General features: G+C 35.9%; 1 protein-coding gene across 6 annotated transcripts; it reads left to right on the top strand.

Annotated features, from left to right (window-relative positions):
* The first annotated feature begins 2,748 nt into the window (after positions 1-2,748).
* Positions 2,749-12,607, top strand: LOC142625716 (uncharacterized). 6 transcript variants are annotated; one of them, XM_075799415.1, is made up of 17 exons: positions 2,749-3,103; positions 3,197-3,290; positions 3,398-3,439; positions 3,850-3,995; positions 4,082-4,166; positions 4,258-4,359; positions 4,932-5,012; positions 5,506-5,558; positions 5,643-5,745; positions 6,612-6,755; positions 7,158-7,254; positions 8,832-9,057; positions 9,152-9,248; positions 9,426-10,442; positions 11,405-11,497; positions 11,640-11,920; positions 12,309-12,607. In XM_075799415.1, exons 5-17 carry the CDS (start codon positions 4,152-4,154, stop codon positions 12,442-12,444), a joined length of 2,445 nt encoding a protein of 814 aa, XP_075655530.1. In that variant the 5' UTR covers positions 2,749-3,103; positions 3,197-3,290; positions 3,398-3,439; positions 3,850-3,995; positions 4,082-4,151; the 3' UTR covers positions 12,445-12,607. The 6 variants fall into 6 exon arrangements, with proteins under 6 accessions (XP_075655530.1, XP_075655528.1, XP_075655526.1 ...); XM_075799413.1 differs by having other exon boundaries at positions 4,253-4,359; XM_075799411.1 differs by having other exon boundaries at positions 3,828-3,995; positions 4,253-4,359; positions 9,155-9,248.
* Positions 12,608-26,953: the final 14,346 nt, after the last annotated feature.

The raw sequence follows: 26,953 nt of genomic DNA, 5'->3' as shown, positions 1-26,953 counted from the left end.
TTTTATTATTCAGTTTATTTTTGCTATTATTCAGTTTATTTTTGCTATTATTCATGAGTTTCGCTTAGGGATGGCCATACCCATTGGATAATGGATATCTAACCCTACCTAATCCAATTATTCTGAGTAATACGCAATTCTTAATGGGTAGAAGGTGATTGGGTTGGGTTTGGATATTACCCATTAACTCATTATTACCCATTTAACTAATTAGATCTAACTCAAGCCCAACTCAACCAAATTATTATAGGTAAACCTCAACCCATCCAATTACCCAATCAAAATTACCAAATTGCTTCTAAAACTTGAAAATGACCAAATTATTCCTAAAATCCTCTAAAATTGCTGAAATGCACTCTCAACCTAAAAAATGACCAAAATACCCCCGAAATCTAAAAATTACCAAAATATCCCTGAAACATAAAAAATGACTGAGACACCTCCAAAATCTAAAAAATGACCAAAATACCCCTGAAAACCAAAAATTACCAAAATATCCCATAAACCTAAAAAATAGACCGAAAGACCACCGAAACCTAAAAATTACCAAAATACCCTCAAAACTTAAAAAATGACCAAAATATAAAAATTACCGAAATACCCACTGAAACCTAAAAATAATTGAAATACCCCCATAAACTTAAAATTATTGAAATACCCTCTAAACTTAAAAAATGACTGAAATACCCCTGAAACTTAAAAATTACCGAAAAACCCTCGAAACATTAAAAAAATGATCGAAACACCCACGAAACCTAAAAATGACCAAAATACCCCCGAAAACTAAAAATTACCAAAATAACCCCTAAACCTAAAAAATGACTGAAAGACCACTAAAACCTAAAAAATAACCAAAATACCCTCAAAACCTGAAAATGACCAAAATACCCTCAAAAACCTAAAAAATGACCAAAATACCCCCTGAAACCTAAAAATGACCAAAGTACCCCTATAAACTTAAAATTACCAAAATACCCTCTAAACCTAAAAAATGACTAAAATATCCCCGAAACCTTAAAATTACCAAAATACCCCCTAAACATATAAAATGACAAGAATACCCCCGAAAACTATAAAATAACCAAAATACCCCCCTAAATCTGAGAAATGACCGAAATATTCCTGAAACCTATAAAATTACCAAAATATGCCGAAACCTATAAAATGACAAAAGTGCCCTTAAAGCCTATAAGATGTTAAAAATACACCCAACCCTAAAAATTGACTGAAATAACCTCGTAACTAAAAAAATGACCAAAAGATCCCAAAACCTAAAAAATGATCGAAATACCCCGCAAAGCTTAAAAAATAACCAAAATACCCCCAAAACAAAAAAAGACCAAAATACCCTTGAAACCTTGAAATTACCAAAATACTTCTGAAATCTATAAAATTACCAAAATAGCCCCAAAATATAAAATTACTGAAATACCCCTAAAACCTAAAAGTGCAAAAATGCCCCTGAAAAAAAAAAAGATTGAAATACCCTTAGAATATAAAAAATGACCAAAATAACATTGAAACCTAAACAATTACCAAAATTGCCTCAAAACCTACAAAATGATTGAAATATTCTTAGTACCTTTAATCTTGAAAAAAATACCCTCAAAACATCCAAAATACCCCAAACCTCTATTTTCGTAATTTAAGAGGCTACAAATGTATTTTGGTCATCTTACAGGTTTAGGGGTATTTTAGTCGCTTTAAAGGTTTCAAGGGTGTTTTGGCCATTTTAGATATTTTCTGGGGGTATTTGGTTGTTTTAGAGGTTTAGGGCTATTTTGGTTGATTTATAGGTTTCCGGGTATTTTTGGTAATTTTAGAGGCTTGGGGTTATTTTTGGTCATTTTAGAGGTTTTGAGTGTATTTGGTCATTTTATAGGTTTAGGGCTTATTTTGGTTATTTTATAGGTTTGAGGGTATTTTAGACATTTTATAAGTTTTAGGGGCATTTTTGTCATTTTATAGATTTCAGGGGTATTTTGGTCATTTTTCAGGTTTAGGAGATATTTTGGTCAATTTTTAGGTTTCAGGGGTATTTTGGTAATTCTGAAGCTTTAGGGGTGTTTTAGTAAGTTTTTGGGTTACGGGGATATTTCGGTCATATTTTAGGTTTAGAGGTTATTTCGGTCATTTTTTAGATTTCAGAGGTATTTTGGTAATTTTAAAGTTTTAGCGGTATTTCAGTCAAATTTTAGGTTTTGAGGGTATTCGGTCATTTTTTTTAGGTTTATGGGGCAGTTTGGTAATTTTTATGTTTCAAGGGTATTTTGGTAATTTTAAGTGGTTTTTGAGCATATTTGGTAATTTTGAGGGTATTTTGGTCATTTTAGAAATTTTGAGATATATATATATATATATATATTTTTTTTTCATTTTAGTGGTTTTTAGCATAATTGGTGGTTTTTAGAGATATCAGGGTATTTTGGCTATTTTAGAAGTTCCATGGGCATTTTGCTCATTTTAGAGATTTTGAAGATATTTTGATTTTTTTAGTGGTTTTATAAAAATTGGGTTTGGGTAGAGAATGGATATCCATGGATAAACAAATTGTTAATATTTGGGTATAGATACTAATTGGGGTAAGGTAATTTGGTATCCATTGATAATTTAATTGGGTTGGGTATGGGTATACCCTATCCATGACCATCTCTAATTCCACTTCACTTTTTGTTTTTGGTGCTATTCATGAATCTAGCCAGTGTTTTGTATATTTCAATTTAAATAGAAGCGGGGAGACCAAATGACGAAAGTGCCCTGCATGACAAAAAGGGCATCAATCCATCTAGCTTCCAACTGAATTCGCTCGCTCTTCCGTGGTTTGCCTCATTTCAGCAATTGGATTTGGAGTCGTTGAGATCCACGAACACGAAGCATAGCAAGAAGACACAGTCTTAGTCTTGCAGGGGTTTTCCAATTAATTTCTCTCTCAGTCTGAGTCTGAGTCTGAGTCTGAGTCTAAACCCCTAAATGAAATGTCTTCTTCGTTAACTTGCGCTAAGCTAACAATACTCACAATAACCGGAGTTACAATCCAAATCATTGGCCTCTCACTCTTCGTTTATGGCTTCTTTCCCGTCAAACCAGCCCTCTCCGGCGTCAGGTATAACTATAACTATAACTATAATCCCTCAATTCTCTCTCAGCAATCAAAACAATTTCACACTTTCTTTTCCTTACTTCGCTTACGATTCAGCGGCGCCGAGAGTTTCCGACCTCCGACGTGTACTCCGCTTCACAATCAGACCGACTCAGATCTACCTCCGCACAACCTCAAATCGCTCTATAAGGTCTGTTTTTATTGATTTGCGCTCTATGTAATTTGTATCAATTTTTTATTTAATTTAAAATTCTTGTTGATGCTGTATTTGAAAATTGGTGGTGTGTGTTAATGTAGGAACTATCTGGAATTGCTCCATTTGACAGACTGGTTTTAATGGTATGTAAAGCTTTCTCTATGAACCATATCTGTTAAAAATCAATGTCTCGAAAATTAAAGTCTGAGATTGTTTTCATCTTGGCATTTTACGTTTCAAAATTTTTACCATGTTTGATTTCGCATTCATATTGACCATGCTGTTTGTTTCTCGATTAAGCAATGTTACCTGTATAATGCCACGTTTCACTAGATTAGTAACGGAAATGGATGGCGATGGCGATGGCATGGCCAATATGAAATGGAATCAAACATGGACGGCCAAAATGATAACAACTCCAAACTTAAAGTTTACTTTAGTTAAATCGAGAAATGTTGGGCCGTTAAATGATGCTATGTAATACAATGGATAAGCTTCAGTTTGTCATTTATTACACCCATGTCAGTTTAGGTTATTGATGGTCTTCCAGCAGAATTTGTGCTTGGTAAGGATGATAAGCCTCCGCCCAAGGCTTTGATGGACGCTATGCCGTACACTCAGTCGTTGCTAGCGAATGGAATGGCAATTGGGTACCATGCAAAGGCTGCACCTCCGACTGTTACAATGCCTCGTTTGAAGGTGGGGGTGTTGGTACAGTCTTTTAAAATATGCGTAACCTTTTCAAATTGTTTTTTAATCCTCACTATTTGGTGTGTAAATTGTAGGCTATGGTTTCTGGTGCAATTGGGGGATTCTTGGATGTGGCTTTCAATTTTAACACACAAGCTTTATTAGATGACAATCTTCTTGGTTAGTTGATATAATCGTGTTAGAATAGTTGGCACGCCAATTGTATCAAGGAATGCAATTAACATTTTCACTGCCTTCCTATGTAGGCCAGTTTTTAAAGATTGGTTGGAAGATGGTGATGTTTGGTGATGAAACATGGCTTAAATTGTTTCCAGGATTATTTACAAGGCATGATGGAGTAGGCAGTTTCTTCGTAAGTCTTTTGTACGATTTGCATGTAGAATACTTCCTTTTTTGGTCTTAATTATCTTAGTAATTCTGTGTGCTTCTGTGTGCTTCTGTGTGTATGTTTTAAATGCCTTTCTAAGTATTCATAGTTCCATTTTGTGGGTTCATTACAAATGATTAATGTCTTTTTCTTTTAAAGAAAAAGTTCATCCTGATATTTAATAGTCAGCATGATGATTGGTGGTATTTTTATATTTTCCCCCCACCAGAATGTTGCAAGATTGCTTGTGATGATATAAATTGTGTATATCCTATTGTGAAAAAATATGTATCTTATCTCATATCCAAATAAACTGGAGAAATTGCACATTTCCCATGCCATGTTACCATGATCTAGTTAGGCCAGTATTCTGACATTTCTGGTTGGTCAAAAATGGTTACTACTTGTTTTTGTTGTTTCTATATGATCTTTTGTCAACGTTCATAAAATCAGCTTTAATAATTTGCAACTTTCATCTGGGATTCTGGCATGGTTCTGGAATGAAAGTTATATCATCGACTAATTGCAACAGATACTCAAGTTTCTTCTTGTGACAGGTAAAAGATACTGTACAAGTAGATCAAAATGTTTCTCGGCATTTGGGGGATGAGCTAAGCAGAGATGACTGGGATCTTATGGTTAGTCTTTGTTACTAGTCAACCAATAATATCTTCTTAGTATTTCTACTAGTGATAATGGTTATAATGCCTTTGAAATTAATGTCTGCTGGCTTCTTCTTGGGCCTAACATAACTTTTCCTGTCTCAACTTTAGTTCTTAGGATCACTAGTAACTCTGCTTGCTCATTATCATTCAGAATCTTAAGCATAAAATTTAATTATAAGCTTTCTTTCCACTACATAGATTTCTGTTGCAGAAGATACATATGTTGCACAAGGTTGTGTGCTATGATACTTGCTTTGTACTTCAGAATTTTCTCTTTCTAATTTGAAAAGTATGTAGATAAAATTTATTTATTTGTATTGCAACAGCGTCCAATGTAATGTCTTCAGATTAATCTTTGTTTAATAATTCTTTATAAAAGTTATAATATTGCCGTTTGGATGATGAATTCAATTTCCACTTTGAGAGGTACTGCAATCTCTTGCTTTAACTGAAGCTGTTGTGTCAGGTTCTACATTATCTAGGGCTGGATCATGTGGGACATATTGGTGGGCGAAACAGGTATAACACTGCGAATCTTATCCAAATGATTTTAGGATATTATTTTTCTCAGCTTCACTATTGATTTTTATTAAACTATTTCAGCATCTTAATGGCCCCAAAACTTTTGGAGATGGATAAAGTGGTGAAGATGATTCATACAAGTGTTATTGCGGGTCAAGAGAATGGCCAAGGACAGACCCTTTTGGTTTGTAATTCCTCCTTTTTACCCTTCTTGAGAATTTTAGTGTATGATTGATTATCATTCAGATTACTTTGATCCATATAAATAGGAATATGTGAATTTTGTCTGCCTAATGTTAGTGTAGTTTGTGAGCATGATATTAATTGTTGGCCCACTATCTAAAGATCTAAGCATTTGGGATTGATGATCTCGTCTTTTTGGGGGCAAAAAGAGTGGCTCTTCAGTTCTATTCTAAAACTTTAATGTCTTTTTCACTGCCATTTTTTGCCTTTATTTTATAAGAGTGGCCCTTTAGCATATTGAAGGTCAAATGATGAATTAACGATTGTTTGTTTCATCCCCCCCAAAATTTATAGGAATATGATACGTGCTTTTACCCATCTAATCTGGAAATATCTGATTATCCACATTAATTGCTTGCTTATCCCTTTTTGGAGTCCTCTTTGTGTAAAGCAGCTATATATGTTTTCATGCAGGACTCTATGTTCTTAGTATTAGTAAGTAGTATACTAACACATAACGTGCACACTGATTACGATTGCTAATGTTTTGTGTTAGCATTTTTTGGCTATCATTGTCTTCATTTTATGTAGAACCATACTGCTATACCCCTCTAGTTGTAGTTGTTTCAACAGTTTTATGTTCATATGGTCATAAATTCTGTTTTGTTGATGTGTTTCTATTGCCCCCTTTTGGCTATCTTTCTTTATTTTGTGTAGAACTCTACTGTTATACCCTCCTGGTTGTAGTTGTTTGAACAGTTTGATATTCACATGGTCATAACTTTTGTTTAGCTGTTCAAGCTGTAAAGTCCATTCAATACATTGAATTTTTATAGATATCTGTCTCTTAATGAGTTTTACTCATAGGTGGTTGTAAGTGACCATGGCATGACATACAACGGTAATCATGGGGGCTCTTCATTTGAAGAAACGGACTCCTTAGCTCTTTTTATTGGCCTGAGAAATCATGTCTCTGATTATGCATTGTACACTCTCAACACAGTTTACCAGGTAAGTAAGCTATTGAACTTTAGGGTTCCTTTAGATTATTTCTTTGTAGAAGATATTAAATTCAGATAAATTATCAATTGTTTCAAAAGTTTAAGCTATCAGAAAACGGTGAATTTAATCACTTAATCATAATTCTAACACTCGCCATCATGTGTGGGCCTAAAGTGGGGCCTAACACGTGGAGTTGTTAATATTTTAAATGGGAGGTAGAATGAGTCAAGGATCGAACTTAGGATCTCCTGCTTTGATACCATGATAAATTAACGCTTGTTCCAAAAGCTTAAGTTGTTAGAAAATGATGAATTTAATCACTTAATCATAATTCTAACAAATTCTTTAATTGATGACTTCATTCAAGGTTGTAATGACGTTCATTAATAGACTCTGATTCTTGTGGCCTAGGTTGACGTTGCACCTACATTAGCCCTTCTATTTGGTGTCCCAATTCCTAAAAACAATGTAGGTGTCCTTCTCTTGGGCACTTTTGGTTCATTTACAGGTTCTCTCTCTCTCTTTCTCTCTCTCTCAGTTGCAAAACAAAAGAAAAGAGTTCAGAAAAAAAAGATTTTAAAGAAGGAAATAGAAGTAGATGATATGAGTATGAAATCAAAAGCTGCTTAAATTTTGGAGGGCTTCATTACTCATTATCCTCATTGAAGTTAGATCAAATGCTTTAATTCACAAATGCTGTTTGAATTAACCCTTTATTGTCTGCTCACACTTGGTCAAAATTATACGTTAGTCCTATTAACTATATGTGTACTCAATATCTGGTTGTTTGTCATAGGATTTTTCATACAAATAGATTGATGGATTGATGGAGAGTTGAGGTACTTAAGAAAGTTAGCTATTAAGTTACTCCCTGTAAGCATTGAATGAGTGACAGGAAAGGTAATGATAGAATAAGAAATACTCATCCATTACTAAATGGGATCACCCAAAATTGGAACAACTGTGTCTGTACTATGCTATTTGTTGCCTTACAACATTTTGTATGTAGGATGGCCTTGGAAGATTACCCTTTTTGTTTTTGTTTTTATTTTTATTTTTTATTTTTTAAGTTAAAACATATGAGTGCAAGAGGGAGGGCTTGAACCTCTAACCTTTTGGTTAACAGCCACAGAAACCTTTGAAATTGGTTCTACAACATTCTACAACTTCAAGTGTGGTTACAATAACTTGGCAGTATGTTGCAGATTAACTAGGTTATTTTTTGTTATGTTTTTGAGTTAAGTACGAAAAAATTGAGGTTCTTTATTTTGACTTAAAACTTCATTAGGAAGCTGACTTGAAAGCTTTTGAGGACGTACCACATTTATTGTTAGTATCTTTATTTTAGGAGATATCTTACCCACGGATAACATGGTATTGTAGCTATTATTGAGAAAGGATCATTGTCCAAACATTTATGTGAACATATAAATTTTTTCATGGAGATTGTTGACTGCTCAGTGTTTTTAAGAGTTTCACTTGGAGTTTTGATGATTCATGTGATTCTTGAGCGTTCTTCTAAAATGAGGTTGTCTTTGTTTTCTTTAGTTATTTGACTTCCACACTGATTGCTGATTACTTCTCAATTAGTTTTCCATTTTATGAACTAAATGTAGATTGGTTTTCTAGATTTCCTGTGTAAATTTTAACTTTTTCTGTGTCTGTATCATCATCTGTACCTCTGAAAAATCTAGTTGTGTACATTTGATATTGATAGATATCTTTGGCATATATTACACTGAAATAGGTACAGACTGTTAATAGTTTCTTGTAGTGTCAGATCTTGCAGTATTAATCAGATTAAAGGTCGGCATGCAGAAAACCTATAATACCTTCTATGCTCATATTATATGTGAACTTGTGTACTACAATTAAAGTTTGGGTCAGGGCTTAGTTGAGTTGCGTTTATAATATATGAAGTTGTCTGATTTGATGCTGTTTCCTTTTTTGTTTCTATTTTTAATTTCTTTTTAATTAGTAATAGTTTTTTTATTAGAATAGAGGGGAAAGTTCTTGTAAAAAGGATGTGTACACAAAACTCTCCTAAAGTAAAAAAATATGTTTTTTTGTTCTTGATGAGTTTAGATGATCAACAACTGAAAGCATTGGAGTTAAATTCCTGGCAGTTACTCAGATTACTGCAAGCACAATTACCTGGTTTATCATGTGAAAATTCCCCATGTGATGGCTTTAGTGATGATCAAGGGTGTAGAATAAATAAGTGCAGTGGGAATATAGAGAATACGATTTGCTGCTTGTATTTGAAAGCCACAATGCTTCACAGTTCATGGAGGTTGAAGGATGTCTCCAGGTGGGTACATGATGCCATATATCATAATAATGGTGAAAGTGAAATTTGTTGGAAACATTACTGATGCCTAATGTTGCTGCTTTTGTAAATCCAGTAGGCCTTATAGTAAAGAAGACTACAGTGGCATAGTTGCAGCATATTATGAGTTCCTGAAAACTGCAAGTGAGTGGTTATCACGCAGAGTTACTGATGTATGTCTATTCTTTTTTAAAGTTTGTGTTGATTGAAAGTCTTTTCAATGTGAAGGTGAAGAAAAAATCCATGGTTATTCTCAGTGTGGGGATATCAGCAAATTGTCAATTTTGTCATCCTGTTGATCTTGTGTTCCTATTTTATCCCTTTTATTGACAATTCTTGTTATTTTCCAGAAACCTGTTAACCTTCTTGCTTTTGGAGTTGCAGCAATGATGCTGTCATGTCTGATATTGTTGAGCCTTATATTTTCTTTCTACAAAGAAGTTTACAATATGAAGATGCAACAGTGTTTTGACTCAAAGTATAGTATGCACACTTGGAGTTTAGTCGAGACTTTCGTCTTGGGAGTTATCTTGATACTTGTTGTAAGTATGGGTTCAAGTTCCATGGTAGAGGAAGAGCAATATATCTGGCATTTTGTGACTTCCACATTAAATATATTATTACTCCGTAAAATGATGCAGTCCCTCCCAGTGGAGGCATCACGAAGTTTGTTTGGATTGTACAAGGGAAATAAGAAAATTGCTTTTCAAATGTGCTCCATCTTTGTGCTTATTATTTCTGGAAGAACTTTGAGAGGCTGGCATCAAGGAGGTGTGAATTGGACTTATCTTCCTGACATTTCAAAGTGGCTTGAGAAAGCTGGAAGCAACCATGTAAAATCCATTCAGCTAGTCTCTGGCCTCCTGATGATCAGCTTGTGCTTGTTTGCTCTATCTTTATCAGGATCAAGGAGAAAAATTAGTCTGGCCGTTGGGTTTAGCTTTTTGATGTTTGGGCTGTTGGTTTTACAACATATCCAGAAATATCAGGACAACATATTTGTGTCATCAAATTATAATGCTACCTTATTGGTACAAATCATCTTTGCAGGTCTGGGTATTGCCACAATTGGGACTTTTGTGGCCTATCCATGGCTAATGCCTATTTGCATATCTAAGATTTGCTCAAGTCATCATAGCTTCATGTCAGGTTCTGTTCCCATTGAAGTTCAAAACGAGTATCCACTTCTTGAATTGAAAAATTCTTTATATTTGATTGGATGGGCATACCTGTTCTGTTGGTGTCTTCTTCAGCTACTACTACAACAACCAATTAATGCGCTGCCTATGTTATTGCTTTTTGTGCAAATCTTGGCAAGCTTAATTTATGCTTCTAATGGCGGTGTACATCATAAGCAGTGGGTTGAGGTCAGTTTCGGTATCATCTTGTTATGAGTAAATGTTGATTTCCTCTTCTTTATGTTGAAAGCAAATAATTCTATTGCTGTGGCCAAATCTAAAACTAGAATACTGGCCTAACCAGATTCATACAACATACAGCATATCAAATCAATTTATACTTCCAAATAAATTGGGCTGAATCTTTGACTAGTAATGACACCTTAAATGGGTGTGTAAAAATTCAATTGCTTTGTGAACTTATAATCTTGATTTGTTTAGTATGAAGGGAAAGAGACCCTTCTAGTTTAACAAAATTGACGGGTAGGATGATTGTCCAAATTGAGAACAATGTTTCCTGAATTACAGCACCATGGTTCTTAACTTGTCAAATGTGTGGTTAATGAAAGCACTTTAAGATTTTTTAAAATGTTCTTGTTGGCACAACTCTTTCCTTAAAAACACTTATAAGGTTGGATTTGATTTTATCTTTTGTTTAATACAAAAGATAAGATATCACTATGTTATTTTAGTGTACAGATATCTGGTGTGCTAATTATTTAGCAACATTCCTGGAAAAAACAATAGATTTGCTTTCTAAGGTGTTAATACAAATTATAGGCCTGCATGCATAGTACTCTTTGTATAAGAATTGGGTAAATATATATTTCAGATTAAGAAGTTGTGAATGTTAACAAGGGTGGCAGAGGTTGGAATTTATGGGATCTGTAAAATTATTTGTAAAATCATGGGCTTGTGTTGGAATACCTTGTGCTTTAACCCACAATAAGTTAGAGCAATTGTAGTATTGTGACTTTCTTGTATCTTATTAAGGCTGACTTTGAGAGCAATGACTGCATTTGAACTTGTACTCCATATTGGGTAAAATAGGTTAGTTGCACTGTCGCATTTATTGTCTTGTGATTAAATGTATTTCATTGGGACTAAATGTATATCAAATACTAATTCTGGGAAATGTTGTTTTCTTCTAGATTGCTGCGTTGTACTATTTGGGAATGGCAGGCCATTTTGCTCTAGGGAACAGCAATACTTTGGCTACCATTGATGTTGCTGGAGCTTTCATTGTATATCCTTTTCTTGTCTATTTTAGTTTACAACATAGAGAAAAGTACTTTTTTTATAAACAAACGTTGTCATCTGCACTGTGTTTGTGATCTACAAAGTCCTGGGTTATCTAATTTTCCCTAATTGTTTTACCCATTGCAGGGTATGTCAAGTTACTCAACTCTACTTTCTGGCATCTTAATGTTTATCATCACCTATGCATCCCCCAGCTTTTTTCTTCTTAGCATAGTGATGTATATATCAGTAGACACAAGCTATCTTGTAATTCCCCAGAAAGCAGATTCAGAACATCTTCTCAAGAATATGCTTGCATTTCCTTGTCTGGTTCCACTGGGCGTGAATTCCATTATCTTGACTGCATACACCATCGTACTGCTGTTGATGAGGAATCATCTATTTGTTTGGAGTGTCTTTTCTCCAAAGTAAGTCTTCAATTGAACCTAAAGTGTGCTGACCATCATTATACTAGTAGGATGTGCATGTAGGAATTGGCATTTAGTTGTATGGGCCAAGGGGTTGCTATCATTCCATGATTCTAACTAAAATTCCATCTACCCTCCTCTCTCTCCCTTTTCTTTTCCGTCTGGAATTCTGTTCATCAGGTATTTCCTTGTATGTTGTCCTTTTATTTATTTTTTATGATTCGATGGTTACAACTTACATCAATGGTGAAGGGGAGATTTAAACCTTGGACATGTCCATTGGAAACACTAGAAAGTGCAAGCTACAAGGCTCTTGGCTGCTTGTATGTTGTCTAAGTTAGCTATTTCCATACATTATTGAAACTTATTGTGTGCATTCTTCTTTCAGGTACCTCTATGTCTGTGCAACAACATTATGCGTCTATATAGGTGTGTCTTTTGTGGCTGCAACTGTGATTTATTCATTTTTGGTGCTGGCCCTCCGGAAAAGGATGCAGGGCTTCTCTAGTATTGACACAAGATAGAACTCACCAAGAAACCCAATCTTGATTCTTATAACCAATGCACAACTATTTCTTTTCCTTTTTCTTTGTTTTGATTCATTGAAAAAAAAAAAATTTGAACAGTGAAGCTAGTTGGAATGATATTATGAGGTATTTAAGAAATATTACTATGTTATTTTAGTCATTTCTCTCGTTATGACCCGATGCATCATGTCAATTGGTATAAATAAGATCCCGCAAAGTAGACTAGGATAGCCTACGAGGGATGAAAAATGGAGGAAAGAAAATGTTAAACGTGAGCTTGGTTGGAGACGGGGGGTAGAATTACAACCAAAGGTGTGGGGACTATGCCCCCAATTTTTTTTTTATAAAAAATTTAAAATCCATTATAATATTTATAACTATTAAACATATTTTAAGATATAGCCTACAAAAATAGGAGTTGGCTTTCTGTTGATGCCCATTTTTTGACAAATGGTCCAACAGCAGAAGAAGCCTAATGATAGAGAAGGTGAGAAGGAAATGAAGGGAAAAACAGTAAACAAATAAGGAAATAATCCTAGTGGGCTGAAGTAGCAAAATTGATGGCCAGTAGGCCCACGAAAATAAAAAGAAATAAAAAAGAAGTAAATGGGTTGAGGAAGTCCAATGAATGAAGTAGTAAGCCCATGAGAATAATAAGAGGTAAAAAGGAAGTAAATGGGCCGGAGAAGTTCAGGGAATGAATTGGTAAACTTAATGGGCTGGCTTAACGGCCAATAAGTTCAAAAGGGTAATTGGAGGTAAAGATGTAGTTGTAAAGTTTTTAGACCCCTTAAACACAACTAGTTTAATCTAGTTATTTAGCTAAGTGATTAATTTAGGCAAATTATGCAGATCTAGGTTAACACATATAAATCATATCATTGTAAAGTGCAAAAAATAAAGAATACAACAATATGATGACCTAAGAAAATCAAATCGGTAAAAAACCTGGAGAGTATTTAACCTAACTATCGTCAAGGTAAAACTGAATCTATTATGAAAGAATTGAAGTTTACACAATAGCGACTTAGACCACAAACATCCTATTGCTACCTCGAGTAGAAAACTTACTACCATGACCACGTGACAGCTCTGAGTCCACAGACTACTTCTTTCTTGAATTCCTAGCAAGCACAAGCACTCCCGCTTGTATATCTTTAAGCTCTTGAATCTGCAACTGAATTGATCACCAAGCTCTTGACATCAATCTAGATCTTGATAACTCTAAGTGTATGTGAAGGCAAACATCTCTAGATCTTATAAGAGATTCACACACACAGCATAAAGAGCATCAAAAGACTTAGAGAGCTTTTGGGTACAAAACCCTAAAAACACAAAAGAGGCACACTCTTCTCTCTCTTAAAAGTCTTTTAAAAACGTGCTTAGGGTTTCCTTTATATACAAGAAGTAGATTTGAAACCCTAATCCTTAATGGGCTTGAACTGCTGTTTGGGCTGACTTAAAATTTTGCAGAAAATTCTTGATCCATGATTCTCGATCGATCGAGTCTATTCTTCAATCGATCGAGCCGTGCAGAAATAGAACAATAATTTTCTGCAACTACTCGATTCCAAACTTACAACAAACCAAACTTTGAGCAAGTCTAAACCTAGACTAAATGTTTTGATCATAATTTGCCAACATAATACATATTGAAGTTCTAATATATTAGTCCCTAAGGTCTTAGAACCTAACAGTAGTAAATGGGTCGAGGAAGCCCAAAGAATTTAGCAAAAAGCCCATGGAAGTAAAAGAGGTAAAGAAGAAGTAAATGGGTTGAGGAAGCCCAATGAATAAAGTAGTAAAATGGGCTGGCATGACATGATTGTTAGCTAATAAGCTTAAAAGAGGTAAATATGTGGAAAGTGGGTCAAGGAAGCCCTGAGCAAAAGATTAATGAAGAAATGGGCTGACATGGCAGGAACACCAACTTGCAAGCCCATGGGGTAATAAGAAATAAAAAGAGAGATAAAGCTATAGCAGACACAATGAAGTGATATGGCAGGGTCAGTGGCCAAAAGGCCCATAGTCATAGAGAAGAAAATCACGAGCCTAGTAGGAAGATGAAGGCTTTTTCCCAAGCGATACCCAGTCCAAGAAGGGATGAACGGAAGAATCAACTAGCACGTACAACAGAATCAAACAAAACGCAAAGGTAGCATAAATGGTGTGAAGGCCAGAAAGAAACAAATTTGGACGGAGTGGAGCATGCACAAAGGGCCAGGGCACCACCTACTTGTACCTACCAATACATGGGAGGTGAGCCATGGGTCAAGGTTTTTAAAGGGTGTGGTTTGGCGGTGGGGAGAAAAAGGGGTTTATTCTAGGGTTCCCGCTCAAGCTTCTTTGGGAGAAATGTCTTGTTGGGATGACATCTTACCCAAAAGAGGTAAGTATGGGACTTGATGCATACCATAGAGGTAGGTGATGAGGTAGGTTAACCCTTATCCAGATAAGTGAAACAAAAATAGAGAGAGGTAAGAAACAAGACAAGTAATTTTGTCTGGGAATGGAGAGCGGTGCAACCAGCACACTCTAAGTAGAAGTAGTGGTTGGGTAGTCGGCAGGCTAGTGGGTAGTTTTGGAGGGATACCCATAAGAAGCCAAAAGTAGTTGGGGGACAAAAATGGTACATCCCACAATGATGGATGGTATAAAAAAGGGGTAGCTATGAACAATGAAAGGGGGACAGATGGAGGAGAGATAGAAAGAAAGGAGAGAATAGAAAACAAAATGATATGTGGAAAAACTAGAGAGAATAAAAATAAAGAATGGAACGAAAACCAGAGAGGGAAAATGAATGGTAGGAATAAAGGCATCCATCAATAGGCCACCTTTTCTCTTCCTCTTGATAGACCCACTCTTTGAAGATTGAGAATTGAAGCTCAATCCATTTAGGCCATTTCTCCAAAGTGTGTAACTTTTATGGCAAAAACCTTTCTTGAGGTTACTTGCGTTGGAGATTGGTTCCCTTCTTGGGTTTGCTTCTGCTAAAAAGTTCAACATATTGTCTGACAGACAAGCTTTTTCTTTTTTCTTTACTATCCATACTTGTTGAGTGGTTCGCCTACTATTCAGTTATTGAGTTATTTATCTTTTTTGTTGTAGTATTATCTCTATTTAGTGTATTATTCTGTTGTAACTCTATTAACCATTTTCTTTGTGTTAGTTTTATTTATTCCATTTAGTATTGTAGTTACCCTGCTGTACTGTATTCCTATCATGACATTTGTAACAGTTGTTCTTGCTGTGACCATGCCATACGCTTAGCCCACAGTGCTCATGCTAGGACATGTCTACATTGGGTTGGCTCAAATTGTGCACAAGCTAGCCTGAAGCATAACCCCAGTAAGGCCAGACTAACGGGCTGCAGTGCAATAGGAGGAGTCAAGGCCCAACAATGCAAAAAAGGCCCATCACACCCTTTTAAGCAAAAATTATTAGTTCCACCTTTGGTTGGAGGAATAGAAAATGAAAGGAGAAAAATTTTCTCTCTAGGCCCACCTTTTATGAGGAGGGAGTTTTCTTCTCAAATTGGTGAGAAAATGGAGGAGAAAGTGGGCTTTAAGATTACCCCATCTGTCCCTATCCCCCTTCCCCCCCCCCCCCCCAACAAGTTGGCTTCTTTTTTTTATTTTAATTATATATATATATATTATAAACTGTTTAATACTTTTTTAATATGTAATAAGAGTATGAGAGTAAATTTATACAAACATCATTTTCTATCATTTCATTTTTTTTCACCAAATAAACGAGTTTTTCACTCCAAATTTTCACCATAACTAAAGACAGGAATGTCGACGCCCGGGCTCGAAATGGTAGAACCGCGGGCCTTCATTTGACCACCCGTTGTTGCGATGCTCCCGCATGTGCAGGGCTCGTTGGAGGCCCCTCTTGAGTGATCGTGCGCATGTGTGTGGTTTGCGCTGAGCTTCGGGTGCTCTCTCTCTCTCTTGGTAGAGAAGGGTAGGTGTTTTACCTTTGGTGGTGTGGCAGGATTCTGGGCCATATTTTACGGGACTGTTGAGGACTCTTTTTTTGCCCCATGTGGGACTACTTCATTGGCAACCCATGCTACATCAACATATTATTGATTTTTTGGGTAAATCTCTTTAAAACCCAAAATAAGCTCATATTTCATTCAACTACATGGATTGGGCTCACATGGCCCGCGAGATCTTTACTTCAAGAGGCGGATTCATGGTCAACATATGGATCAGGCTTAAGCAATGAATCAAAGCTCATGACTCATATTACCTCTCTTACACTTATGGCAAACAACATCTTCAACAAGAACCCATATTTACACAAAATGACAACAAAACCCGAGGTACATCATCTCATCTTCGGCTTATGATCCAAACTCATGAGTCTCTTTGGAGAAACTTTGAGAGTTGTGGTTTGAAGGGTCAAGAGGTATGTTCAGTAAAGCTCCAGCGGTTTAAAATTGATAAAAGAGACATGTTGATTGGCGTGTCTTCTTCAACTCTCTAAACTCAGACGAGTTTGTGTGTAGCAGGTAACATATGATAAGCATCTCTTATCACATAGCACTTTAGATGATAAAATTTCCCATTGCTCTTTTCTTAAAACATAATATTCATCATGTGACAAATACTTAAAATCCCCAGCCATCTAACTGCTGCGAACATAACTGTTCATTCAATCCTCAGATGTTGCTATACAAATTTAGAAACTTCATTATATTATTCTACATAAATCTTATTACTACTTTCAGCTAAAATCCAACTCAAACACATGACCTAATCTGATTGGCTATCTTTAATCTCCAACTATATGCAAAATATTCATTATATCTTTCAACCCAGCTGTTGTCTGTCACAATGAGACCATATATTTTTCTATCAGTTGCCAGAGCAGAGAATTAAATGCTCTTCTTGCTTGCCAAGATTATGTCACAGTACAATGAGACCTCGACTACATCTCTAAACCTTCACTGACTTTCAACCAATCCTTCTATTACTTACTAGAAATGTGTTGTAATGGAACCTTGTACCAAAAACACAAACACCCAAAAGGGGAAACATTTCCAGCAAAACCCCAATAGTGTATTCAGCACTTGATACCTGGCTGAAGGTGATATCATCAGCCATTTAATGCTGAAATCCTAGTTGCCAACTGTTATACCCAAAGTAGCAAGAATCCCTTGAAAGAGATCTTACAATTTTCAGCCAAATCCATAAAGTAAATGCTGAATGTCCTCTCTACCAATCTAAAATCACCAAGCTGACCTCATTTGCTTATGCCCAAAGCAAAAGCTGTCTAATGACAGCTGGGACAGCTGTTTCATGATAGCTGTCACTGCTTTTCCTGACAGCTGGGATAACTTTTTCAGAGCAGATGTAACAGCTGACTCAGTAGCATGAGTATTACTGTTTTTTTCACATTTGGCTAAAACCAAAACCAATTAAGTAACTATCTTTTTCTTGCCAAAATACCTTCCTTTTCAGTTACTTTTTCCCTAGCAGCTCTTATCCAAAACAACAAGAACACCTTAAAGCTAAACATACTATTTTTGCCCAAATCTTAAGATGGATTTTCTGAAGATTCATTGCTATTTGGGACAGATTTTGGCTGAGATTCTTTACTAAAATACCCACTTAAACTTAGCTAAATAAAACCCTTCTTCAACACCTCAAGGGACACCCAAAAGGGGAGAGGAGCTACTTTTTCATGAACTTATCTATTCTCTCTCCTTGTAATTATCTTCTGAAACTCTTAATGAAGTTTTGAGTTTTTAGTTTCAAAATCAGGAACTAAACTCGTCAACCTTTAGCTCATAAATGTCTTTCATAAGCCTTTATACACCCTCCCAGCAGAAAAGCCCAGTAGTAAATTCCAGCTTCCTTGCTAAACACACTGCAGCACTATTACCCCTCATATACTCATTCTCTCACTCTCTATATTCAGAAAATACACCTATCTTACTGCTCCCATCTCCAAACACCTATACATGTCTCCATACTCTTCTCTTACAAAATCTTTCCTCTTGGAAAACAATCTCTACAACTTCTCCAACGGTTATAATCTCATATTTTTACTATCTTTAACTATTATATCTCTCATACTTCCATATACCATACATATTACAAATGCTACATCCTACAAAACACTCATATCTCTAAACATCTCTTTCTCCGCTTCTCTTACACAATCTCATACACATTTACTACACCATTACATATAACACACTACACTCATCTAAAGTCCACTCTCATACTCTCTCACTCTGAAGTTCTAATGTTTTGCTGTTCATAAACACATATCAATACTCTTCTCTATCTCTCATACTTAAAGCCCTTCTCATGGAAGACAACACTATTCATAACTTTACAACAACTAAAAGGGCATTGTTAAGGGGAAAACTCATTTAAGTGCGTGATAAGAGGGGCAAGCCTAACTAGCCCCTACACACAGCTGGACATACTCTCTCTCCCTCCAGTTGCACCCAATTTTTTCTCCCTCAATCTTGAAATTATCATGGCAAACTGCCTTTCTACCGCTGGGGTCACTCTGCTGAGCTACAAACCATACAAATATAAGTAACTTTGCTTCCTTATCTATAAATTTACATTGTTGAGTACATGATTACTTCACATTTAAATACATATCACTTTATTCCAACTATTAACCAAGGTTCAAACTCATTTAATTGCATGATAAGAGGGGCAAGCTTAACTAGCCTCTATTGCTGGTATTCTGCTGGAATCCTATCAGCTCACCGATGCTACACAGCTAGGCTACAAACCATACGAAGATAAGTGACTTTGCTTTCATATCTTTAAATTTACATCACTAAGTACATGATTACTTTACTTCTAAATAAATACTACTTCATTTCAACTACTATTACAACTACTAATCAAACATATTATATCAAACACATATTACATATTTATTCAACCATTATCGTGATTCTTAGACTTTGGGTTTAATAGTTTTGTTGGCTTAAAAGTATACCGGTAGCCGTTAGACCACGTGGCCCAATGTTGAGTTCTGGGACGCAACTCCCTAATCGAACCTGAGTCTAGTAAGGTCACCCCTCCAAAGGACCACACGTGGCTGAGCAACCGAAAAAGGCCCTTGAACAGGGATTATCAAAGGTGAGTGAAGTCGCCACCAATTATTGAGTTTTTCTAATGTGTGATTGGTCACTTGTCTTTAGTTGATTTTATTACTAATCCTAGGCTAAGAAAAATGTCATTTTTCCTAATCTAATATGGATGGAAAAAAATCTTGATTTTTGAGTTCGGAAGTTTGGTTACGTGTGGGGAAGGTGTTAAGCACCTCACAACACCTGTCCAAGGACAGTTTTTTGTTTTGATAAAACCTTAATTTTTGGACATTGACAGTAAAAACATGATTTTGGCATTGGTTTTCGGGGCTTAACATGCATGGGGGCTTTGAGGTTTGGCTTTTGAATGGGTGTGGTCTCAATCTATACTTTCTTAAGGCATTTGGGCAAAGTACCAGATTTCCACGGCGAAAATCCGACGACATATCACCTTACTTTCGCGGCGGAAATTAGGCGTTGCTTGCCTTAGGTGACATGGATTGTGATGATCACACCGGAGAGGGGCTAGTAGGTATATATATACATACATCATGCACAATGCAAGCACACAGAGCAGAAAAGTAAATGCCTACATCTAGAGCATGACCCAAAACATAAGTGCAGAAAAGTAAACAGGGGTCGCCATACTCTGGATGTAACGCCCCAGCCCAAATAAAATTAAAAAAAAGATTAGATTTTTTTTAGGAGCCACGTGACCCACCTACCCCTTATTTCCCCACCACACAACACACACTCATAAAAATCTCTCCTTATTTGGCCGGTCAACCAAAGGTCTTTAACAAATTTATTTTCTTTTCATTTTCCTCACAAAATTCTCCTCTCTTCACTCCCTTACTCTCCCGACGGTACCACTCCTCACCACTTCCACCACCATTTTTAGCAAGATCACTGAAAAACTCCTTAGGAAAAAGGTAAGGCTCACTCACCTATACTATTTGAAGTAAAAGTTTCTAATCTTTTTGTGGGTTTATATGCTTTGTTAGAGGCATTCTTTATCTAAACTTTAATAATAATACCCATGTGATTTATGAGCATTAGAAGTAATATTTATGTGTTTTTATGTATGGGTTTTGGCCTTGGTGGATGTATTTGATGAGTGAGTTTATAGTTTTTATAATGGTGGCTAGCTAAGTGGTGAAGATTTGGAGGTTTTGGCTTTTTAATGTGAAATAGATTGTGAATATAATTTTATTGAGTTTATTTGGAGCTAGTAAAAAAATTAAATGGTTTGTGTTTGACGATATTGTGATTTTGGTTTCATGGGTCATTGATGATGTTGTGTAAATCTTATGGAAGTGACTCATAAATTGTTAAGATTTTAGTATTAGGGAGATGATATTGAATGGGTCAATTTTATAAATTGGAGTCTATGTCTTGTGAGTTAATGCATTGAGAAACTTTGGAAGTGGAATATAATATTTGCGAGGTTAAATGCTAGGCTTGCCTAATTAATGTCTTAGTTAGCAATTCCTAATTCATAGCTAGATGCAATGTCAAGCTTTATGCCTATTGTGATAAGTTTGCTTGATATTGTTTAGCTTCTAACTAATCTTATTTGGGAAAATTAGGCCTTTTTGCAGATTGCAAGGTAAGTAGCTTTTTAATGGGATCTTTGGAAAATAACCATGATTCATAAATGTTGTTTTTGGGTCAAACACATTTTGGAAAATTATATATGGATATATGTTTTCTTAAAAGTGTTGTGTTGTGACCCTATTATATATGATTATATATAAAAAGCGCATATGTTTAATATTGCATATGGGGAAATGCATGATTTGTTGGTATGGAAGAGATAAGCATCTTTGATATAATTCTTGGGAATGGATTTTATGAATTTATTGCATTATTTGCAAATTCTAAAGATGCTTTATCTTAGCTTGTATTATTTGAGAAATTCTCGCAAAATATTTATGACAAGAAATAGTTTATAGGACTTTCAGAATATTGTGACTATTTGGTTTTTGAAACATTTTATGAAACTACTTGGAAGTGAACTGTGTATTTCAAATACTTTAACTAGTGAGATTTTGATGTGGTTTTGTTATTGTGCCACGATATTGGTGATTACCCCATCTATGTGACAATCCTGTCTGTGTGACGACTCGTCTGTGTGATGACCTTGTCATATGGCCTTGGGTGAGGTTTCTGGATTTGAAATGGTATTAGATATTGTTGAGGTACAAATTTTCAAGCTCTAATTTCTTTAGCCCATTCACAAAAATACCCACACAAGCCCAAGAATTATTCTGAAGCCTACATAAATATTTTCCATATATTACTCAAATATTTTCGATGTTATTGGGCTCCCACAAATATTCCCTATATATAAGCCCCACAAATTACCTTGGGCCCTCTCACAAATATTACCTATTATATTCTACATATTATCCAACTTGGGTTTCCACAAAAATACCCATCATATTGCTACCAACATTGGGCCACAAAATTATACTTCCTCCACAAAAAAGCCCAAAATCATTTAACTTGTGAGCAAGACCTGAAAAGCCCAACAAAACTCTTTTCAAAGCCCGTTGCTACATAGCACCTTTAAAAAGTCTGTTGCTACACGACACTTTTACAAAGCCCGTTATTACACGATAATTTAACAAAGTCCGTTGCTACACGGCACCTTTACAAATCCCATTGCTACATGGCAATCTTAAAAGTTCGTTGCTATTAGGCACTTTTACTAAGCCCGTTGCTACACGACACCTTTACAAAACCCGTTGCTACACAACACCCTTTACAAAACCCGTTACTACACGACAATATTTTTACAAAATCTCAAACTATTTTACAAAACCCAAATATTACTTTGACACTTATTTTACAAAGCCCAAATACTAATTTGGCAACTATTTTACAAAGCCTGAATATTAATTTGACACTATTTTACAAAGCCTAAAATATTAATTTGGCACTATTTGACAAAGCCAAAACACTAATTTGGCAACTATTTTACAAAGCCCAAATATTAATTTGGCACCTATTTTACAAAAGCCAAATATTAATTTGGCAACTATTTTACAAAGCCCAAATACTAATTTGATACCTATTTCTAAAAGCTCCAATATCATTTTGGCAACTATTTCATAAAGCCCAAATATTAATTTGACACTATTTTACAAAACCCAAACATTAATTTGGCACTTACTTTACAATGCCCAAATATTTTTTTGGTAACTATTTCATAAAGCCCAAATGCTATTTTGGCACATATTTACAAAACTCAAATATTATTTAACACTTGCTTTACATATACTAAATCCCTCACTCATGGGAAATATAAATACTCACCTCTCAAGAAATACTTCTCTTACAAAATTTATAAAAGCCCATGTATATCACCCATGACAAAACTCTTCATTTTGCAGGGATAATTAAGCCCAAAGAAGCTCAACTACAAAACCCAGTTGAGCTAGCCCACCTTATACACAAATCCTAGCAGTTGAAGCTCATATGAGCTGACCAGCCAAAATTCTAAACAACTTAACAGCTGGAGCCCACTACTATCAAGTTCCAACTTGTCCAATCAGATCAGAAGAGGACATGTGTCCATTAGGGGTTGAACCCTTCATTCACAAGCTGATATTTCATCATTTCTCATGTGACATAAAGCTAAAAGTGACTTGATAGAAAGCTGGGAAGCTTCAGCTAGCTGTCCCTTCTTTCTTCTCCAGCCCATTTGATCAAGAATCAAGAGTAGCTATGACTAGGCCATTAAAGCTCCTGAAACAACTTGAAATCAGTTCATTTTCCTACTAAAAATGTGTATTCTTTGGTTCATGGACCAAGCTCATGAACTCCAAATGGGGAAACTTAGGAAAATGTGGTTTGGAGGGCACCAAGGGGATCCCAGCAGGGATCCTAGCAGAGTTCCCAACAAGGGCTCTAAGATTGACACCTAGCTTGGGGTGATACAATATGCCCTAGGGAGCTCTGATTCTAGCAGCAGCATAACCAAGATCATTAGCCTAATACATGCTCAAATCCCATCAGCCAAGGCTATCAGCATTCAATGCTAAGTCAGAATCTCAGCTGTTATTACCCAAAACAGCAAGAACCTTCTAAAAGTTGAGCTTACCACTCTTAGCTAAAATCCTAGGAATGATTCTCTAAGGATTTTCTGAAGATTGAGAAAGATTTAGTAGAAGTTATTTTCTCATTACCCACTAAAACCCAACTATGAATGGAACTCTCCATTAATGCTTTAGGGGACAAGAGAACACACTAAGAAATACACTCATAGAGAAGAACTCTTACTCAACTCATCTGTTTAGCTTTCTCAAAACTCCAGCACAGTTCTAAGTTACTAAGCTCTTAGCTTCAAGCATAGAAACTAAGTTCTTCAGCCCCTAGCTCAAAAACACCCCTCATACTTCCATTTGAAAACGATCAGCTACCCCCAGTAGCCTTACTATACACTCTCACTCATTACTCATACTACTCACAAATGACTCTTTCTACTCACTACATGTACTATATCAATGAGCCTGTTTTGGCACCATAATGATCTTACTGCGCTAGCTGTGATCTCTCTCTCTCTCTCCCTTCATCTCACACTAAGCTTTCCTCATTATTTATTATTATGAAACCCATGATATTTACTTATTCATTTCCTATTGATGGTTATGATGTAATTGTTATTATAAAATTTTTCCCTCATGTTGCTGTATTAGAAGACTTTTCTCTAAAGCTAACGGATGATGAGTTTGAAAATGTAGATGTTTTCCTTAATTTGTAAAATATCTAACAACTGGAAATTTATTTCGTCTTACTTTACAGCTGGGACATTTCACCGTTGGGTCACTTTTCTGCAGAAATATTTTACCACTGGGTTACTTTTCTGTAAAAACACTATACTGCTGGGTTACTTTTCTGTAGAAATACTTTACCGCTGGGTTATTTTCTGCAGAAACATTTTACTGCTGGGCTATTTCTTACAGTATTTTTTTTAACCATGCTGACGTGCCTATTGTATGGATTGTTTATGGGCCATTCTTGTCAGTCTCAATCTAGGCCCAAGGCATAAAAATACAGTGAGTTCTTTGGATCTTCGCCGATAGCCATTGGGCCGTGCATCGAGCCCATCGTCGAGTTTCGGTTTAAGCCCTCGACCTAACATAAATCTCATTTGTCAGAAGGAAAACTTTTTCACCCCCAATAGATATTTTATGGCCACAATGAATAATATGTAATTTCATAGTTACTTTGGGAAGCTCGGTGCTACATTATGCTTATCATTCTTGTCATGACGTTAAGGAAATTTATTTTGCCGAATTCAAATGGAGATTCCCAAATTTTAGCATGTTTGTAAAATGTTCATTATTATGAAATTTGCATTTCCCCCATTCCCATTAATTATGTTACTTACTGGGCTTTGTTTCATTCCATTATTTTACAAGCTTTTTCAGAGTAGGCAACTATCGTTTTGAGAAAGCTTTTTTGGTGGCTAACAGTAGTTAGACTAACTATTGATGGAGGCTGACTTTTGTGATGGAGATAATTGATGATGTATAAATTAGAGTAGGCTTGACCCGATTCTTTTGTATCTAATAGTGGTTATGCCTTTATTTCCACTAATGGGACAAGTTGATGATATGTAATTATTTATTCAGACCTCCATTCTTTTGTGACCAATGGTCATTATATTTATTGCATGAAGCTCTAACTTACTTTGGAAGTATATTTAATGGAATTATTATGATAATTCTTGATGTTGGTATTTGATATGATTTTATTTGGATTGAATTGTCAAAAGGAACAAAATCTTTAGGTACCTTTGAGATGTCTTTCTCACGCATTGGACCCTTTTGGGTTTGGGGCGTGACACCAGAGATGAGGACGAATGGTACATGGCATAATATACTTAATACAAACCATCAAAGAGAGAAATGAGGGAGGAAGGAAGGGGGTTTAAAAGAGTACATAACCAAAAGGGATGAACTAGGCTCCTAAACCTATTGAACATAGCCACTTGACTTAAATCTACATGCTTGACTCCGCACACTGTTTGCTTGCGCCTGGGAAACCATGCCCTAGCTCCAAGTATCCTCGCTCCATGTGTGTACATGCAAAGGCAAAGACAAGAAACTAGCAGACAAGTAATGGAAGGAAAAGATGCAAAGAACATATGAAAGAAGCATAAAGTAATAAGCATGATAGACATGGCAAGAATAGCATGTGGCAGGAGACATGACAAGTAACAAGATAAACGAACAAACAAGAAAGCCAACAAGGCAAGAAAGCAAGCAAATAAGCAAGCAAGAAAACAAAAGTTTTGGATCAAATGTCCATAACTTCATTGTGTTGAAGCTTGGACGATACACTAGCAAGCAAGACTCATGCATGGACATGTAAGCAAGCGTGTAAAGATGCATAGAAAGCCAACGGGTGGCACAAGCAAGTATGGTAAGCATATCATCGCACAGAGCGGAAAAAGGGGAAAGGTATGCAAGAAGTAACTGGCATCCTGGTGACGCCTCCAAAATGGTTATATCCAAACAAGGCCTCATAGGCATTGGATGTAACCACATAACCATAAACCCGCTGAAGGTGTTAAGCGTGGCAAAGCCTTGAACGAAAGAGGCTGACACAAACATAAAGCATATAAGAAAGCAAGTATACACATGCAAATAGAGTGATCCAAACCCTTTGATATGGGCCTTGGTGCATGGACAATGACAAAGACCATAGGGTCTAGATCGAGTCCTAACTATTAAGCCAAAATGCAAGAAAATGTGATAAAGGGAACAAAAGGGCTACAATAGCACATGACACGACGAACATAGCCTAGGGCAAGGCATATAAGCATGGCGTGGAGCATACAAGCACATGGAGGAAAACCTAAAGCGAGTGGAGATTAAAGACCTAAGCACACCAGCATGTGAAACCATAGATCTAGGTATATAGGCATAGGAACACGCATGTAAACATGTAAATCCAAACACCTAAACATGGAAGAACGTGAATCCAAGCATATAAGCATGTGAAAGCACAAATCTAACCCTATAACATGTCAAAATAGACAAAAATACATAGATCCGAGTAAGGCATAGCCAAACGTCATACAAGCATGTGAGCATGCAACCCTAAACATCAATATAGAACAAAGGGATGAACAAAGTATGAGAAAGCATGGCGTAATAACTAGCATGTAAATGAGCATAGAAACATGTGGATCTAGCCAAATAACACATAGAAAAGATAGATCTAGGCACAATCACATAGCAAAAGTATAAAGCATGTAGATCGAGATAACCAACACGTGAGCAAGTATAAAAGAACATGGATCTAAGCTAAAAAACATGCTAGAAATAAGATAAAGTAAGAAACATGCAAAAGAAAGCAATAAAACATCTTATTATAGCAAAAAGAGCAAGAAACATACTAGGAAAAAGATTT

The sequence above is a fragment of the Castanea sativa genome, chromosome 2 (genome assembly GCF_040712315.1).
Source record: "Castanea sativa cultivar Marrone di Chiusa Pesio chromosome 2, ASM4071231v1".
NCBI lineage: Eukaryota > Viridiplantae > Streptophyta > Magnoliopsida > Fagales > Fagaceae > Castanea > Castanea sativa.
Note: the sequence above shows the minus strand (reverse complement) of the source record. Positions and strands in the feature narration are given on the sequence as shown.

Coding starts and splice junctions, on each gene's coding strand:
- LOC142625716 (XM_075799409.1), top strand. CDS start 2,976: ATGTCTTCTTCGTTAACTTGCGCTAAGCTAACAATACTCACAATAACC. Junction 3,440..3,827: donor TTGACAGACTGGTTTTAATG/GTATGTAAAGCT, acceptor ATGTCAGTTTAG/GTTATTGATGGTCTTCCAGC. Junction 3,996..4,081: donor TTACAATGCCTCGTTTGAAG/GTGGGGGTGTTG, acceptor TGTAAATTGTAG/GCTATGGTTTCTGGTGCAAT.